This window comes from Adelges cooleyi, unplaced genomic scaffold, assembly GCF_023614345.1.
Source record: "Adelges cooleyi isolate 19-005CV unplaced genomic scaffold, UGA_ACOO_1.1 ACOO_flye_CR_arks_rails_tigmint_CR_PRNA_9, whole genome shotgun sequence".
Lineage (NCBI taxonomy): Eukaryota > Metazoa > Arthropoda > Insecta > Hemiptera > Adelgidae > Adelges > Adelges cooleyi.
This window is the reverse complement of record NW_026096579.1, coordinates 3,328,904-3,347,650: the sequence shown is the minus strand read 5'-3', so window position 1 is coordinate 3,347,650 and position 18,747 is coordinate 3,328,904. Positions and strand designations below refer to the sequence as shown.

Sequence of the window (18,747 nt, the reverse complement as noted above, 5' to 3'; positions counted from 1 at the left end):
TTGAGCGTATTGTGGCCAAGTTAGGTTAATTAAAAATTGAATATAGTTTTTGACCTTAACGCCACAAAACTTCATTACGATGTTACATGTATAGCAATAACTCGGATTTCGATAATATTACAACTACGGTTATAAGTTGGATTTCTTCAATTTATTAAGTATATTTGTTTTAAAGTTATCACAATAACACAGAAAACAATTCATAGTTTATCCAATTGTGTATTTTTCCCCACGAATTAAAGTTACAAAAACTGTTTTATAAACACAAAAATTAATTATAATTTTATGATAAGTTAATAACTATGTGTTTGGCCTTGCAGATTATTGTTTTTGGTCATCGTTTATTGAATCACAATTATCATTATAATCGTAGTTATTCGTGTGTAAAAAAAATTTACCTTTATTTTAAATTACTGAATTTAGTGAATTATCAAATCCACATTATATGCTGTACCTACCCGGATAATTATATTATGTAATATTATTTGTCTAAAAATTAAAACGAGATGATATATTTCATTAATGTTTTTTAATATAATTATTATTAAAAGCAATTACCGGGGTGAGAAACATCATTAACTCAAAAACTGTTACATTCTCTCTCTCTATATATATATACCCTTTAGGAGTAAACGTTTAAGTGATACCAGACCACTTCCGCGAGTGAGCACTTAACACAATTAACCACCCTTCTTTCTTACGGTGACCGTGTGTCTCTTTCCGTTTTTACAACACTCCTGGGGCCCACTGGTGTTTTCATCTTTAATGCACTTCTCTTCATTTATCATACACCGAACACAGCTCGGATGCGCAGTCTACGGTGTAAAACACCACCGTGCACCACTTACCGTTATCCCGTAACAACCGACCGATTTTCTTTACATGAAGTATAATTTTTCAAAGTTATGCCAAGAAGCACTCTCCCTAAAATTCAATTTGGCCGTTTTCCTCTTCAAGCACTAGTTTAGCGTGTAACGGTCTTGGTTTTATGAGTTTTTTTGGTCCAGCTATGTATATATAAAGTATAATAGCTGTGTTCAGTCTGTTGCGCTGATAATGGTAGTGTTTTTATCGAAATACTGAAAAGCGTTTTGCGATGAAGAGTATTTTTTAATATTTTATTGTTTTATTACTTAACCAAATTACATAACCACTTGTTTTGCTCATGTTTTTTCTTGTCTTTTAAAGTATTTACATTATTGTAATAATATTATTTGAATATTCGTTCTAATTTAAAATAACTTAATAGCTTAAGTCAATAACCTTTGACAAATTATCTACACTAAAACATGGTTTTAGAGCTTATGCGTGTGCTAAATTAATAATTATCCTCTAATATCGGATTATACCAGATTGGTACAGTCGTATGCTTTATTTTTATAGCTTTGTCCCTAATAGCAATTACATAATTACATTAGTTGTTTATATATTGTGTTGACACTTATTATAGATATCGGATATCAATTATTTAATCATCGTTTAAAAATCTAAAGTAAAACATAACTACAACAGCTATTTAATATTAGATTTAATAACTTGCAATGGAGTATAGTTATTGTTAGTTACGTTGTTTATTTAAAATTTATTAATGCAATCGTATAAAGCGTAAAAACGATAAAGTTACTAATGTACTAATAAAGAAACAAAATAAAATAATAATAATTCAATTTTTCTAAAATTTATATATAATATATTAACCGTCAAACCTAATATAGGCAATTCCAAAAAAACAACGTGACATTTTTTACAACAAATACATTTTTAAACTTTGCATCTTTGTTTCTTAGTACTAATTAAATGCATAGAAATGAATAATATTGTTATTTAATGAAAATTCGATTTAAATAAAACATATCATTGTAAACCCAAGATCGAAAGTAAACAAATTGTTTCATTGTGTGGTGTATTGTGTGGCTTTTTAAAATTATAATATAAATAAAAGTAAATGAGTCAGTAAACTCACACAGTAATAGTGTCGTCAAATTATAAAAGAACAAACACGACGTCCATAAATATGGGATAAACAAAGGATTTTGTAAAAAAAAAAATTAGAAATAATAATCAACGACATAATATTTTAACGATCGAAAATGGCGCGTTCGCAATAATACAAAATTGAATTGAAAACATTTGCGATACATTATACATATACATTTTTAGTGATGGTAACAATAACAAATAATAATAGCAATAGTCGATCATCTTCAAGGAACATGAAATTTATAAATACAGGATTTTATAATAATATTATTTTAACAAGAAAACAACAACACTATTACCAACGTCACAGTTTGTCGAAAGCTCTGGAGTTCGTCAATATCTCTCTGGTTAGCCTCCACGTTTGTTTAGCTGCGTTTTCTAGACTCTGCGGGGTTTTGCCTTTGAACAGATCCACGTGCGGTAGGAAGTAATGAGGGCACCTACGACATTGCAGACACGAGATCAACTGCAACAAAATTCCGTTGATCCTGTCACCCAGACACGACTCGTCCCATTCCACGTCCAAGGGATGTTTTTCGCACTCGTACAGCAGCAACGTTTTGATGTGGTAATTGGTTACCGGGTTACCAGGCAAATCGAGATGCCGGTCTCTGAGTGTCTTCAAAGTGCTCAGACACTTCTTGCGGCACCCGCCGTACATGAGCCTGTTCTCGGCTTCGACAAATGACATGACCCAGGCGTCGCCTTCGAGGGCCGATTGCTTTCCGTGTAGGGACACACACTCTTTTGAGAGCAGATCGAACCCTTCGGTCTTTACTTCGGCCACCAAATTGGGATGAGGCCAAGGGATCTGAGGCAAGGGCCAGTGCGCGGACGACCGCGGCCATATCCCCGCACACTTAAACGAAGGCGTGATCTGCACCACATACCTTTCCCGGATTCGTAGTTTCACCTCACTGGTGTCGGCGATCATTTTTACAGAGTCCCGGTACACGCACTTGTCGCACGCTTGGGCCACCAGCGTCTGGAACCTGGATCGGATCTTCCGGGCCGACAAGTAACCCGAAGCGGTGATGAACTCCACCCAGAGGCTCATGCTTCTCTTGCGTCCGTCGCTGAGCTTCAGCACGGCGCAGCCCGGTAGCGACCCGTCGTCCACGAAGTTGAGCACGCCCATCTGGTTCAGGTAGAGCACTATCTCGAACTCGGTAGGCGACACCACGTCCAGTCCTTCGTACCGACCGTTGCACTCGACCAGAGAGGATATGAACCTGGGCTCCTGGGCTTCGACTTCGCGCAATACGTCCTGGACCACTTTGCACACTTCCCGGATAGTCTTGACCGTGGCCATCTTGCGCGGCATCACCCTCTCTGCCCAGAATTTGCCCAACTGATACGACAGCTTGGTCTGGGCGGACAGCATATCCTGCGGGACCAACATGTTTTTTTCGCCGTATCGCATGTCACCGGGCGCACTAAATAATTTGTTACGGTTCTATTAGTTTACACTGCGTGTAAGCGTTTACACTGTGTCATCGGAACATGTTAAACGAAGACGCTGCTTAAGTCTAGTGTGTTGTTGTGTTTGGGTTTCGGCAGCGAATCAAATGGAACAACTGATATGAGTTGAGGTAGACGCGCGCGACGACGTTAGACGGAGAAGACGTGGTGTACTGCCGCACTGGTCGACGGCGGCGCGGGTCCTCGTGTCGGGTGGAACGCGGCCGCCGTCGGTGGGGTACCGTTGAGGAGGTAGGCGTGACTCTAAGAGCCGCCCATTTAACGGCTATCGATCCGGGGCGGTCTCCATATCTGCTTGTGGCCGCCGCGCCGCATCGGAATCGGCTATACTTCTTTAGCATTTTCGAGCAACGCGTTTTGTATCTGTCGTTCTTTCCCCCTTTTTGCCCATAGTAATAAAAATAATTCTCCTTATCCTCCGAACACTACACAATTTTTTGCCCTTATATATATACACATATATAGGCTTATATACTTTTTTACTAATACCCCTCTCTCTCTCCCATACGACGCACGTATATGTACATTGTAAGCATGCAGGGAATTCGATACCATTCGAAACGCGTTGCGTTTCCATAATTTATTATAAACCAAAAAAACTGATGTTAGTTTCTTGATCGGAGGTGTTGCTATCGTCCACCGTCGTCTATATAGAGATTAAGAAAAACCATCCCCGGTAAATAATATGTGAATAAAATGGGTGCTATATTTGTACATTATCCATTTGCATTGTATACACGCAAATGGACCACTTAACCAATGGACTTAATTTCTTCTGCCCTAGTAGTAGGTAAATCTCTTACAGAGTGAATAAACCATATTTGATAATATTAGTCGTCAACTTAATGTATCATACCTACTGAAATAGTTTTACTAAATACACTAAATATTAGCTGTTCTCATAGGTTTAGTTTGAAAATTAAGTGTACCTTCACAATACTAAAATTACAGGTAAACTTTTCTTAAATGTTAAGCCAAAACTGGTGGTTATGGTCTTACACGAAAAAAAATTGGTTGAATCAGTGAAAACCAAAAAATTTATACAGTCTGTAGTACCTACCATTAAGTCAACTAAATTAAAATTGGTTAAATTAAAATTGACAATCAAAAATCGCTCAGTAAATTGAAAATTCGTCGATACAATTTTAGTCATCACTTTCTTATTATGGTATGTGAATTTTTGTGCTCAATATAAATAGGAGTTCAAAATTTAAATGTCGTATTGACAATATTTAGCTTCGATTCGTAGATAATAAAAGTATTGATTCTATAATATTATGACTTTTTTTAATTTTTAAAACTTGATAAACTAAAAGTCATTTTGCCTATAAGTGTTGTGTGATTTGAATTCAAATATAAGGATATTGAAAATCGAATATTTCAAAAAAAATAATTTCACCAATTCTAATTATCCTTTAAAATTTCTTAAATTTTTTGCTCGGGTTGTTTATAGATAAATTTCTCTAATATATTACTAACGATATTATAATAATCGATAATAATTTCCGCCACTAAATCAATAAATATCAGTGATTTTTGCAGGGTCTGAGGGTTCAAATAATGATTGGTGTTATTTCTATAATGTACTTACCTACTAAATTTGTAATTTTACTGTCCCCTATTTTATTATTGATAATATTTTTTTGTTAAATTGATGATATTATTATAATTTTTTTAAATTAATAACCCACGTAATAGGTATATACTTAATTATTTTATTTATAACAAGGTAATTCTAAAAAAAAAAATGAGAATTAATTTAATCGACAGCAACTTATTTTTTTACTACCATGCCGTATTTTTACCGGTGTAACATTTGTGTATGGCAAATAGTACCTAAATGTATTTTAAGTTCATTCATCCTTTATTGCAACAAATCATATTTTGGCAGTATTTAAAACAATGTTATCTAAAAAATAGGTATATACTTTCCTAATTGTTCACTATAAAATAATAAACGTATACATATTTTCTTTAATCATTATTTTCTTCAAAATCTGGCAATATTATAATTCTTTTTAATAAATATTATAGTTTTGACTAACAATTTATTTAAGTCACTTGTAACTAAGTTATCATGTTGTTTCACTCGATATGATATGTTATCATGTTAGTTCACTCGATATTCGGTAGAATAAACTGTTAAATATATTTGCTTGTCTCAATTATTTAACACATTTTTTTAGATAGGTACAACCAAAAGTTGTTCCTTGTACCGTTTTGTACAACTAACATTATTAGTTACTAATAAGAGATAATAATAGTATATTCTGTTCAGTTAAATTTCACAATTATTATACTAATATATTCATTTTACAAATTAGTTTAGTAAACCACCGTAGAATCAAGTGTTTTTTCAAATAAATATAACAACGGGACTATATAGTAGTTATTATTTTAAGTATATGTAATGTGTATATATAAAAATATTTTGATTATCGTTATCATAAATTATATTTACAATACAACTTACATACACGTATGAATAAATATAGATGACTTACAAAAGAGAAAATATTAAATAATATAGGTAGGTTATAAAGGTAACAAAATATGAACTAAACATACACTTTCTACAAACTAATATTGCACGTCAAGTATTACAGTACCTATAAACTATATACTTTTATAATCTACTAGCAAATAAAAAAAATGCTCATAATCAGTAAACAATTATAATTATATAATCAAAACTTGTGTATACAATTTAAGTATGACATAACTATGAGACGAAAGAAAACAACGAATTAAAAAAAATCACTGGGACCATATTTTAGGTATCGTCGACAAAAAGGGTTAAAGCTTATTATAATTTATATCGAAAAGTTGACTAGTATATATAGTAGTATACCACGATTTGGCCGAAACATAAAACCTGTTCAGAGTTTATCGAATGCCCTCGAATTGGTAATTATCTCCCGGCTGAGTCTCCACACGTGTTTTGACGCGCTTTCCAAAGAAGCCGGCGTCTTGCCTTTGAACAAGTCCAAGTGCGGGATAAAGTAGTGGGGACATCGACGACATTGCAGGCACGAGATCAGCTGCAGCAGTATCCCGTTGATCCTGTCGGCGATGCTGGTCTCCTCCCATTCCACGTCTCTCGGATGCTTCTCGCACTCGTACAGCAACAACGTCTTTATGTGATAATTGGTTATCGGGTTGCCCGGCAGATCCAGATGTCGGTCCCGGAGGGTTTTCAGGATGCTGAGGCAGCGTTTCCGGCACCCGCCGTACAGCAGCCGGTTCTCCACGTCCGTAAACGACATGACCCACGCGTCGCCTTCCATCGAGTTCTGCTTGCCGTGCATGATCACACTGTCTTTGGACAGCAAGTCGAACCCCTCGGTTTTGACCTCGACAATCAAGTTGGGATGCGGCCACGTGAGCTGTGGCACCGGCCAGTGAGCAGCCGACCTGGGCCACACGCCTGCACACTTGAAAGACGGCGTGATCTGCACCACATACCTGTCCCGTATCCGGAGCTTCACTTCGCCCGTGTCCGACATCATTTTCACCATGTCCCGGTACACGCACTTGTCGCACGCTTGGGCCACCAGCGTCTGGAACCTGGATCGGATCTTCCGGGCCGACAAGTATCCCGAAGCGGTGATGAACTCCACCCAGAGGCTCATGCTTCTCTTGCGTCCGTCGCTGAGCTTCAACACGGCGCAACCCGGTAGCGACCCGTCGTCCACGAAGTTGAACACGCCCATCTGGTTCAGGTAGAGCACTATTTCGAATTCCGTCGGCGAAACCACTTCTAAGCCTTCGTACCGACCGTTGCACTCGGCCAACGACGATATGAACCTGGGCTCCTGTGCCTCTACCTCGTGCAGTACCGTCTGCACGACTTTACACACCTCTCGTATGGCTTTGGTCGTGCTCGCCTTCCTGGTCTCCACTCGTTCCACGTAGTACTTGTTAAGCTGATACAACATTTTCGATTGCGTGGCCAACATGTCCGAGGGCAACAGCATGACCGGCTGCTCGTACTAGACCGTTGTCGCTTTGGCCGTTACACTATGTACATACAATCCCGCGTCGTTATTGTTTTAACACCCCGAAATCGAGGCGGCTGTGTGATGCTGTTTGCGATAGCATAGTGTTGTTGCGGTTACACGAACGACGATCGAACTGCCGGGGCCCTGGCCGACGCGGCTCGGGCTGGGGGTCTCGTCCCACCGGGCGACTCGCTGCCGGGCCCCGGTCACGCCCACACGACCAATACAAAGCCCGTACGGGCGCGCGCGCCTCACCGATCGATATCTCGCCCGAATACATTACGCGCCGCACCTCGCCTTCGTCACGGCGCGTTTGTCACCCAAATGGTTTTTTTCTGCATCTCTGTTGTATGTCTTATAATAACGTCCACGTCGGGCCGACTTCGCACAAAGGTGTAAATCGTACGAAGAAAAACCTCAAAGAATGCGAGCCCCGACGATTGACATTTTATGGTAGGACGCGACGATTGGTTTTTCTCCTCTACCGCTTATATCTACTCGCAATCGCAGATAAGCAAAAATCATCAAAGTATTATTAAGTCTTAATTACGTTACATCAGTCGGATTATCCATATTATTAATATTATTATCCATATATTCATGTTATCCATATTATTATCTATTAAAAATCGCTCTTACTATAAAATATATAATTTATAAATACATCAAGTGGTACCAAAATAAAAATGTACAGGTGCATTTTGATTTATAAACACATGACAATTTTGTATTTTGTATCAATGCCAACCTCTGCTCGCATTACCACGAATACATCTCGTCGAGCCAATTCAATAAAAAATATTATTTTTTGAAAAATAGGGTAAACAATCCATCCTATAATTAACCTGATCAAATTAGTTGATTAGCAATGGACATATTTTATGTTTAGTAGACTGCCACCGAAATGAATTTATATAATATGGTCATTCGACGAGGTCGTGTTTCAATAGCCAGACAACTAAGAATTACAATATATGCTAATCAAATCATCCATTTAAATTGTAATGTTTTGTTATAGACTTATATTTATCTCTACATAAATGATGGTCATAAACGTTGTGTTAAATAAATGCATATTCACACGTCGTTTTCTTATTCCTAATTTACTGGATATTTATTATTACACTCAGTATGAGTGTATATACATATATATATATATATATATATATATGTGTGTGTGTATATATATGTATTATGTAAATGCTAATGCCTCATTAATAACGATGTCTGTACCTAATACTATTGAGTATATATTGTAATAAAATATATTATACTCAATACCTACTAAATGTATACTATAACTATATAATGTCAGAAAGGAATGTATAGTATAACCAGTTACAATTGATTAAAGCACAACGTTGTATTAATTTGTATTTTAATTAAAACTCTTACTTGTGATCAATTTCTGTGACATTTGAACAATTCTATAATTAGTTGTGCACCTATAGGTACGTTGTTACTGTCCATTGTGAATTTGTTAGATCGTCGACTTTTTAATCGCTCATGTATATATTAGTAATAATGGATTAATGCCGTTTGTCTCAAGGTCGTTTGCCAGTGGAGACAAAATAGTCGCCTATATATAATATTGTAGTATGTATATAGTAGAAACATTTTTGTTTTAGAAGTATAAAAATATTATCTCCTGTATTTTTTATTCGATCACACGTGTTAAATTTGCACAGACAATCAATATTGCTTTAAAACTATACAAAATTTACTTTAATATTATCTCAAACACAATATTACAATTTGTCATCTCGTTGTTTAAAATATATTTAAACCTGTTCAAGTTTTAATATAATAATATATTTTACTGTTTAATAATTTATGTACCTATTATCATTGTATAGAATATATATATACCTTCATATATAGCAACACCGTACATATACATATATTATGTAAAACAAAATACTATATTCAAAAATATGTTTATTTTAACATAATCTCACTAATGGTTTCAAAAATGTTTCAATATTTTTTTTTTTATGGTAATGTGAAATATCACTCATTTGGTTTATTTTTTAATACAATATTGATTAATTGACATTCAGTGTAATATAATTAAATAGACAAATGTTCAGCGATTGCTTAAAAAAAGTAAAACACAAGCGTTATTTGCGAGAGATTATTCAAATTATTTAACTAAAAAATGTAATAGAAATTAACACAATATGATTTTGATAGAAAAAAATATCCATAATGCAAGGAAATCTCACCAAATATCTAAACGATGTTTTTACTTAGCATAGTTACTTATGGAGAAATAATATTTAGGTATTAAAACAAATCGCGACGAAGATTTTGTATTAGTTAACGACAGTCAGTTTAATATTTTTTTAAACTTTATCTCCTACGTGGAAAGGGAAACGTTTTTATTTGTTTGAACCCATTTTTTTGTAGCATCCATCTAGTATATAAATTGTAACTGGGGACCCAATTAGATTGCATCGATTATATTATTTTATGTATAATTTATATTCGTGAATGATATCTAGTTTTGCTTGGGAAATAATTTATTAACCCTATTGAAATAGTTAACGCGTTAAATTTCGACTATATAATGTATAAAAATACTGAAGAAGTATTCTACTAGAAATTGTAATATTATGTAATGATAATATTACTAATATTATTAATATTAATAATATTACATAAATGTATCTAAGTAATTCAAATATTTAATGTATGACTATGTTGGAAAAGACAATTTCTTTACTTGTCTGAATGAGTGGAAAAGGTATAATATTCCTCAAAATCCAACTTTCGGAGTATAAAAAAAAACTGTTTATTTCCTATATAGTCTTTATAGGAATTATATAAATAAGTTTTAATGAAATAGTACCCTTTATACACTCGACATAATATGAGTGTACCTTTCAGCTACAAAATTGTAATTTTAGTTTGTTTTTCTTATTTTTGGAATTTTATCCTTTTTCCACTGAGCTTGTTTAGCGATGATTCAATTAATTTAAAATGAATCCCATACATGAAATAGTTGAAAATTGGAAAAATATTCTAACAGGAGTAGTTATCAAATAATATATGTATATCATATTACTGTTTTTACTACTCTATGATCTACATATTATATAGATATTAAAAATAAATAATTTACCGTTCTTGCTGTATTGAATTAGTGGCGTATGTGTTTTTAGTGTACATATAACAATGGTTATTGTGTTTACTAAATCAAGGTATGGTACTTGGGGGTGGAGGGGGCCGTACCTGAAAGCTCTCGCCGGTCTGTAAGCATTACAAAATTTCAGCGCTCCCATTATTTGTGATCTTGTTGCTCCTTGCTGATCTTGTACATAAACATTATTATTTCTATTATTTCGGGACTACTCTGGCATGTTCTACGACGAGAACGGCGGGTGCGGTCTAATCCCGGCTAGCTACTCTGCTACTCCTGAAGGGCTCTCCCGGGGGGGATGAACGTCACTTTGGATTACGGGAGCAATTTGTCGGCGGCGGTGGCTGAAGTTTGCGTAGGAGTGCGGATAGGGCGAAATTCGATACACAATGATAAGAAATATCTTTGTTTCGTGCACGCGGATTTGTGTGTCCGAAAAACACACGTTGCCGCCCCGAAGGGATGCGTTTTTAACGAGGAAAACAATAATAACGAAAATAATATATATATATTTGTTTTTTCTTTTGCTTGCTTGCGTGCGTAATGACGACGAAAGGCCACCACCACTTCGGACCATCATCTACGTCGACGGTCGCATATTATAAATCATTTGTTTCCGAATAAACGTGGGGAGGACACCACCCGCATTAGCGACTCAGCCGGTGGTGCGTTTTATTTTTGAACTCTCCAGTCTCTCCTTCGGTGCTGCTGTCTGTTGTGGTGGCGCCTACGCGGAACTCCGGTTGATTTTCACACGACCGCATCACCGCCCCATACCAAATACAGTCAAAATGTTTTTACTATTATTATCATCGCCATCGCCGTTTACAAAACAACCGTGGTGGTGTTGGACGGAAAATAAATCTACCGAAACGGAAAACAATCTCGAGTGTTAACGCCACTATATTTGCTAGGAATATACAGTTTCGGTTTTACGCGTTCGTGATGATAATATAACGAGTCACGTGTCTAGACTTTAAAACCCCTGTATGATATGATACGTTATCGTAGGGCATACGGGAAACATACACAGACGACTAAGTCTTCCAATCGTGTAAAACTCGTTCATCTTAAATTAGTTTTCATATTTCAATAGACCCGAGAATAGATCGTATTTCTCCACTCAAAACAGCTGTTCGCTAGTATATATTATTATGTCGATAACAGAAAGCGTAAACAGTAAAATTTTGTTTTGACTTTCCTGTACACAATTATTGTACTATTATTTCTTGAATTTTTCAATAGTTGAAAATTCATGAAATACCATGGGCGTGTTCATTAATCGATAATAATGAACAGTCATATACCCATAATAAGAATTACATAATAATGAAGATTTTACTCTTTATGGAACGATAGTTTTTGTTGAGTTGGCTGAACGTTCGGTATGCAGCCAAATGAACGTCAATGTATTTACACGATATGTTTACAGACACTTAAGAATTATTATGCTTATTTAAAACCGACCGTGCGGTTAGGTCCTTAGCCTGACTAAATGACACGTGCTGGTTGCGTACGGATGATTCGTAACGGAGATATCGCAACTAGCATTTAAAAGTTGATCTATTGTAGATTTGAAACAATTTTTATAAAACGAATCCTTCACTTGGAACAAGGACTGTAAAAGAAGAACGTAACTACCCGATTTTGGTGCCTACTCGGTTATTATTGTCATATTTATACATTTTAATACGTGGGAATAAGGCCACCGGGGAATTGTCATCGCCTAGACGCCGCACATCCCTAATAAATTACCAGGGAGGTTGGCCCTATTAAAAACACGTGCGGGACGCCTATAATATTTCACATGGAAAAATATGTGAACATATTACTGCGCTATTGCAGGGGCGCAGGGGTCCGTACGTTTGCGCTGTCTCTGTGGATTTCACTAAAAAATATAAATGATGTGCATTTTATTCTATCCGGTATTTATTATATATGCGATGCCAAAAGGGAGTAGGACCTCTTTTCGACAAAGTAGATTTCAAGAAAAACGCCAAAACATCCATTAAGGTCGAATGTATCAATATTTCTTACTAATGACCAATAATTGTACATTGAAGTCTTTAAGATTAGGCTATAAGTAATAATAACCTAAACTAGAATAAATTGATCTTGCGAGAAGGGGCCTGTTGTCGGTCGACTACAAAGTTAGTTTTGTAGAAAATAGCTCTATCTCAATTTTGGAAAATGCCGACAAGAGGTCTCTTTTCACGTTCCGCATTTCATGTCATTTAAACCAATGTTTAAAAAAAAAACAAAAATAATATAGAAGTTCATATTATGCATAGCGGACCTCCGATTTTGGTATACAATTTCGGACGGTCGCATTAGAGTCATAAAAACGATTGACTGTTTGTTTTTTAATATTTTATTTATTATATTCATATTATTATTATATTTATGTCAATCTTGTCTAACCTACACCTTAGTTAAAGCAGACATCGATGACTACCCGATGGTTGCTTTTCCATAAATTATGCCAGTCATTTCATTAATATAACGTTGTTTGTATATGCTTTGTATGATATGATCCTTCTACTGCAGTTGTCTGTGGCGGTTTGAAGAACGTTTGTCGTGTTAGTATTTTATTACAACGTGAAACGGTTTAAATTATAATAATATTATGTTATGCGCCTCGCCTCGATTCCGGAATGATAATTTTCCGGTTGGAATTGTTTTTATCATTATAAACATGTCGTTAAACCGCTTTATTGCGTTGTGTAACGATAATGACGAAGAAATATAATATAATGACCGTAATTCGCAGATACCTTTACCGTGTTGCAGCAATCATTTTTGTTCTATCTGCGTTGTTGAGCCCATTTATGTTTTAGCACCGATGAAAATGGTACCGCTACTATATAACTCGGCCGGTATGGCGTTTGTGTGTAATTTGTGAACATAGTTCATAATAATTACTGCAACAACAATAAGTGGTTTTCATTATTATTCGATCGCTCACGCCGTGCCGTCCGTTGATCGTACGGTTCACGGTTGTCTTTGAAATGTTAAGACGGAGTGTGCCGGGTAATAATAATGATAATAATAATTATAGGCGATAACTAATTTGTCGAGCACAAAGCGGTCGCGTGCGCGTTGAGATACGATAAGGGGTCGTGAAAAAAAAAATCCGGTGTCGAGTGGCGGCGAAGGAAAGAGAGAAGGGGGCTGCTGTTGGAAAAGTATAATGTATAATATCGTATATTATTATAAACCCGTGTAAAGATTCTTCCTGCTGCCGGTATACTTACTTAATACTCGAATTGGAGTCCGGGACATGGGTCGCGTACATCACTTATCTCGGTCAACGCGTTGCACGCACAATAATGAACCCCGACCATGCAACAAGGGACGTATTGATAAATTGATCCAACAGGCAACAACCCCCGCGTTTTCGTTGTACAAACAATAAAGAAAAACTCCTTCGGCCTAGTGGTCGTTTACCCTTGTTTTGCACACGACGGGAAATGCCACAAACTGTGTAAATTCGATTAAACGTCGATAAAAAAATTACCTACCGCGGAGGATGTGGTTTTGATTTTTGAATAAATTAAAAATCAAACGCTCAGGGTATTCAGAATTGCATGGTCCGCCTGATTTTTTTATTACCCATGTCAACCCTTTTTGATTTTTATCGTACAAAAATATTTTAGGTCGTTGTATTCTATTCCTTTTATATAACGTTGTTAATATACATTTTCACTTATTGTTTACAGGTGCTGAAATATTGCGACCACTTGCATGGAAAATGGTACTTTTCCGAGATCAGAGCAATATTTTCAAGGCGTTACTTGTTGCAGAACATAGCTATTGAAATATTCATGGCAAGTCGAAGTAAGTTTTATTTTCAATACATCATTCGTATAAGTTGTATATTTTTATTTTTAGAATAATGTTAGTTGTAAATTATTACCCAATAATTAGTTAGACTGTTATAAAATTATTTAAAAGTATACAGTTCACTCGATTACTATTATTAGTTGTGTAATAGGTTTCATTTATATTCATTATAACTATACACGGAAAAAAATCATAACTGATCCAACAACTGATGAACTAAAATTATGGTTGACTTGAACGGGGAAGGCTCATCTCCGGTATAGCTTTAATTTCGCTTAGTAGTTGACGGTGGTATTATTTAATGATGTATACATTTTTTTTTATGCAAAGAAAGTATCTAATTATACCATAATGTCATAATGCTTCAAACTAATATATAATGTCGATATTATCGAATTTCGAATGAGATGATAGAATTGCAAGTTAGTAATGATAGAGATATCATTAGAATAATAATTGTAGTACGGTCTTATTGAAGCCCGGTGTTAGCACGTGTCTCGCGTTAAGTTCCTCATAAACCGTATCAAATGAAACATTATAATAGTACTGATATATATTATATATATATATATATATATATATATATATAGATGCAGAATTTATCCGTATTCCATATGGTCCGGATTAGAAGAGGGATTATATTCCCATGCGATTAACGTGCCACCGTCCCGTCACCACGCCCGTTCAACGCGGTTGTTAAGACATAGCCGTTTATCTTTTAAAAATAAAGAAAAAAATAAAGATAAAAAAATATTTTTATAGTACCTAATCCCATTAATTTTAAAGCATAACGGATATGCAGTTATTTAACGCGATACCGACGTCATCGTTAATTATTATTACACGGTTTAGACGACAAAACAAATTTATCTACGTGTCGCATTTAACTAATATTGTTGTAAAGCTGAACCTGTTACTGAAACTATTTTTACTGGACGTGAGCCTTTAAAAATCGTCCTTGAGCTGTTCATGTTTTCCTTCTTAATAAACGATTCGTTATAACTTTGTTTAAAACGTTCTATTTAAAATGTTAGTTTAAAAACATATTTTCAAATAAAAGGCTTTTATTTAAAAAATACTTTAAGTCATGTGGTACTAGTTAACAAGTATCTAATTCATTAATAAATTCCACAACTCTATATAAACAACGTTTTGTAATTAAGGTATAACTTAGTTTAACTGTGTTTGTGAGCATGTGTTTAGTTAGTAAATACATCGCTATTTTTATATAAACTAAAATAAAAACATTATAGGTATTTTGTTGTTTAGCTCTTCTAAGCATGCTTATAAACTATAGAATGGTATCTACAAAAATAAAATACCTAATAACGTCGTATTGTAAACTCTTAAATTTGTAAAATATTAACATTCCTAAAGAACCCTTACAAGAGAGTAAAAAGCACACTTATATTATAACTGAGAGAAATAACATTACACCAGTTATGATGTTAATTATTTTATTGTATTTAATTATATTATTTTTTATTTGAAACCGAAACACCGGATGGAAATCATTAAAGGGCAAACGAATAAAGCAAATATTTGAAAATATTTATCTTTTATGTGAGATATTTTAAATAATGTCTACTTATTTATGAACACAAAAACAGAAATTCGGAGAAATAAAAAATAAAAAATCAATACAATCTAATCCCTTTTTATTGTAAGAAATACCCTTAAAAATAAATCGAGGTGTGAGAAAATCTCTGGGCCTAATAAATAACAAACGCGGTTAATCGCGTTTTTTTTTTTTTTAACCGCTAAATTTTATTAGATTTTTGGATGACACACTCGTGTGAATATAAAATTGCACCTTGCGTTTAACATTGGACAGACATTTTTTTTAGCTTCGTGTTTTTTCTTTACCTCTCGCCTACGTCGAACCTCGCCACGTCCAGCCCACTGCCATTTCTTACGACGACATTCCACTTTGTTTTTTTTCTTCTTTAGACGATAAAATAATATATATGTGGTCTTTCTTTCTTTTTATTTTTTTTTTTTTTATTAATTTTTTTCATACTAGCCACACCGGCGGCTTTTGTCTCTGATATCCAAAGCCGGCCGTTGGAATCCAAACTGGACGCGAGCACAATCGGCTCTCGAAATCTCACGGCCGATCCGAGTTGATTCTTGACACTCGATTCAATACAGTGTTGCGTTTTTTCAGCCGCCGTCTAGTGTTTATAATATTTTAATACATACATTACACAAACCTATAGTACCATTTATTTGAGGTTTTTTTTTCATACCACACTCGGTGCCGAGATTTTTATTTTAGGCCTTCGCCCGGTTCAGACGACACGGTATATTTTATGAAGACTGTTCTAAACGGGATAGAGTAATAAATCAAGAGGTCGGCCGTTGACGATTAAGACATTCACGGCCACTGAAAACGCCTATTATTAAACCATCCAAATATCACCGAAGTAGTTTCGGTGTAGTGCGATGCAAAAGTGTCTTATAATCTTTAAAAATGAAACAATATGTTTTGTAGTATAAATTCACGTATTTAGATCTTATCTTATCTTAACTCTATTCGGAAACCTAATATCGCGTCTGTAGGATAAAATCGAGTATTATGCAACGCTTTAAAAATTATACAAATATTATGATTTAGAGAAACTTTTAAGTTTTACCATCTGAGTTATTCCAGAAATGAATTGAAGTGAAAAAGAAACTATAGCTACAAGAAATGATGGTGTTGTCAACAATTATATTACAAATAAGGTATTCCGGAGAATAAAAATCTTAAAAACTTTCCATTTCCCTATGCTAAAGTCCCTTATCAATCTATTAATGACCACCACTTGATAAATGCCACTTAAAAAAAAAATATTATAAACTACAAGTATTTTTATTATAAAACGAAATAATATTAATCGAAAAAAAATATATATATATTAATTTTGTGTTTATGATATTTAACATGTCTGTCATAGTTGGTATAATGACATTTTGGTTTTTATTTATTCGGTGTCTAGAATTTTTCGGTGCCTCGATTCTCGACCTTCTATTGTTTCACTCAAATACATGTTGAATAAAACAAATTCAATGGTATTACCCCGTTTTTATATTTGTGACCGGATTGGTATACGAGTTATTGGTATTACGAGTATCATGCCCGCGAAGCTAACGATACCTATACTTATGTACATTATTATATGCACTTTATACCTATACTTATTATGTGTCTGCGTGTGGGTAGGTATACAGTCTGATTTATTGTATTATTTACACATACTCGTATTATTATATATATATATATATATACGGTACCAGTGTATTTCGGGGTTTACTTTTGAAAACAGGATACCAAACGTTTTGTTAATGTTCCGGAAGTACTTAGGGGTCGACGAGAAATTATATCTTCGCACAACCCCTCGTCTGGTACTGCTGCTGGTGGTGTTTGTATATATATATATATATTGTATGCGTGTTGTTGTTGGTGTTGTTTAAGGCGGGCATATACTGGATCAATGCTAATTCGATTTTAAAGGACGACGGGGGCGGCAAACTCATTCGATCGCCGCACCCTCAGCCTCCACTGGTGTATACAATGTATAATATAACAACACTCATTGCTGTGCCGGCGGTAGAGGGTCGCGGAAACCGAATTATACAATATCATCCCCATTCCTCCCGTCGTCATGCTGTAGCTCTTATTTATAACAGCTATATAAATGCATTAGACCCACTGAATGAACAATACTTACTATATTACAGTTGTATACCTACTCACTACAACGGGACAGAATTATATTCTAAACTCATTAACTATTTTAAGTGTTATACTAATAACTAGAACTTTGGCATTTATGCGGTAAAAACAGCTAACTGTGAACGCACTCATTATTATTAGTAGTCACTAACAGTAAAATGAAAAATATCATTGTTATATGTTTTTTGCTATGTAAAAACAAACAAGTTACGTTTTATTTATGTTTTGACGAAGCAAATTGTAATCGCAGAAAATGTTTTTAGGAACTACTATACTTACATTGTAAATATAAAAATCATTTTTGTATTTTTTTAGCATCGGTCATGTTTTCATTCCCTGATCAGAACACAGTGAAGAGAGTTATAAAAGCATTGCCAAGAGTGGGAGTCGGTATCAAATATGGCTTACCGCAAACTAGGTAAATTTAAAAAGCTTCTAACTACTACAATATGACAGTGTGGAAATATATACCACATACTTTTATAAATAATTATATTACATTACTTCGAATTAATTGATGTATTATTATTATAGTTAATATTATTGTATTCTTGTAAAAAAAAAATGTGTATGAATTTTTT

At 34.7% G+C, this 18,747-nt stretch overlaps 3 protein-coding genes across 8 annotated transcripts in view; 1 reads left to right on the top strand and 2 right to left on the bottom strand.

The window, feature by feature from the left end:
- Window positions 1–18,747, top strand: part of LOC126846931 (neurobeachin) — a 157,219-nt gene that overhangs the window by 131,875 nt on the left and 6,597 nt on the right. For all 6 annotated transcript variants that reach the window (XM_050586833.1, XM_050586830.1, XM_050586831.1 and 3 more), the window contains 2 exons: window positions 14,325–14,442; window positions 18,482–18,584. In XM_050586833.1, coding sequence (XP_050442790.1) covers window positions 14,325–14,442; window positions 18,482–18,584 — 221 coding nt within the window. The remainder of the gene's footprint in view (window positions 1–14,324; window positions 14,443–18,481; window positions 18,585–18,747) is intronic.
- Window positions 1,703–3,644, bottom strand: LOC126846933 (protein mab-21-like). Its single transcript, XM_050586835.1, has one exon. The coding sequence runs from the start codon at window positions 3,401–3,403 to the stop codon at window positions 2,285–2,287; it is 1,119 nt and encodes a 372-aa protein (XP_050442792.1). The 5' UTR covers window positions 3,404–3,644; the 3' UTR covers window positions 1,703–2,284.
- On the bottom strand, window positions 5,960–7,584 carry LOC126846934 (protein mab-21-like). Its single transcript, XM_050586837.1, has one exon. It carries the CDS (start codon window positions 7,437–7,439, stop codon window positions 6,342–6,344), a length of 1,098 nt encoding a protein of 365 aa, XP_050442794.1. The 5' UTR covers window positions 7,440–7,584; the 3' UTR covers window positions 5,960–6,341.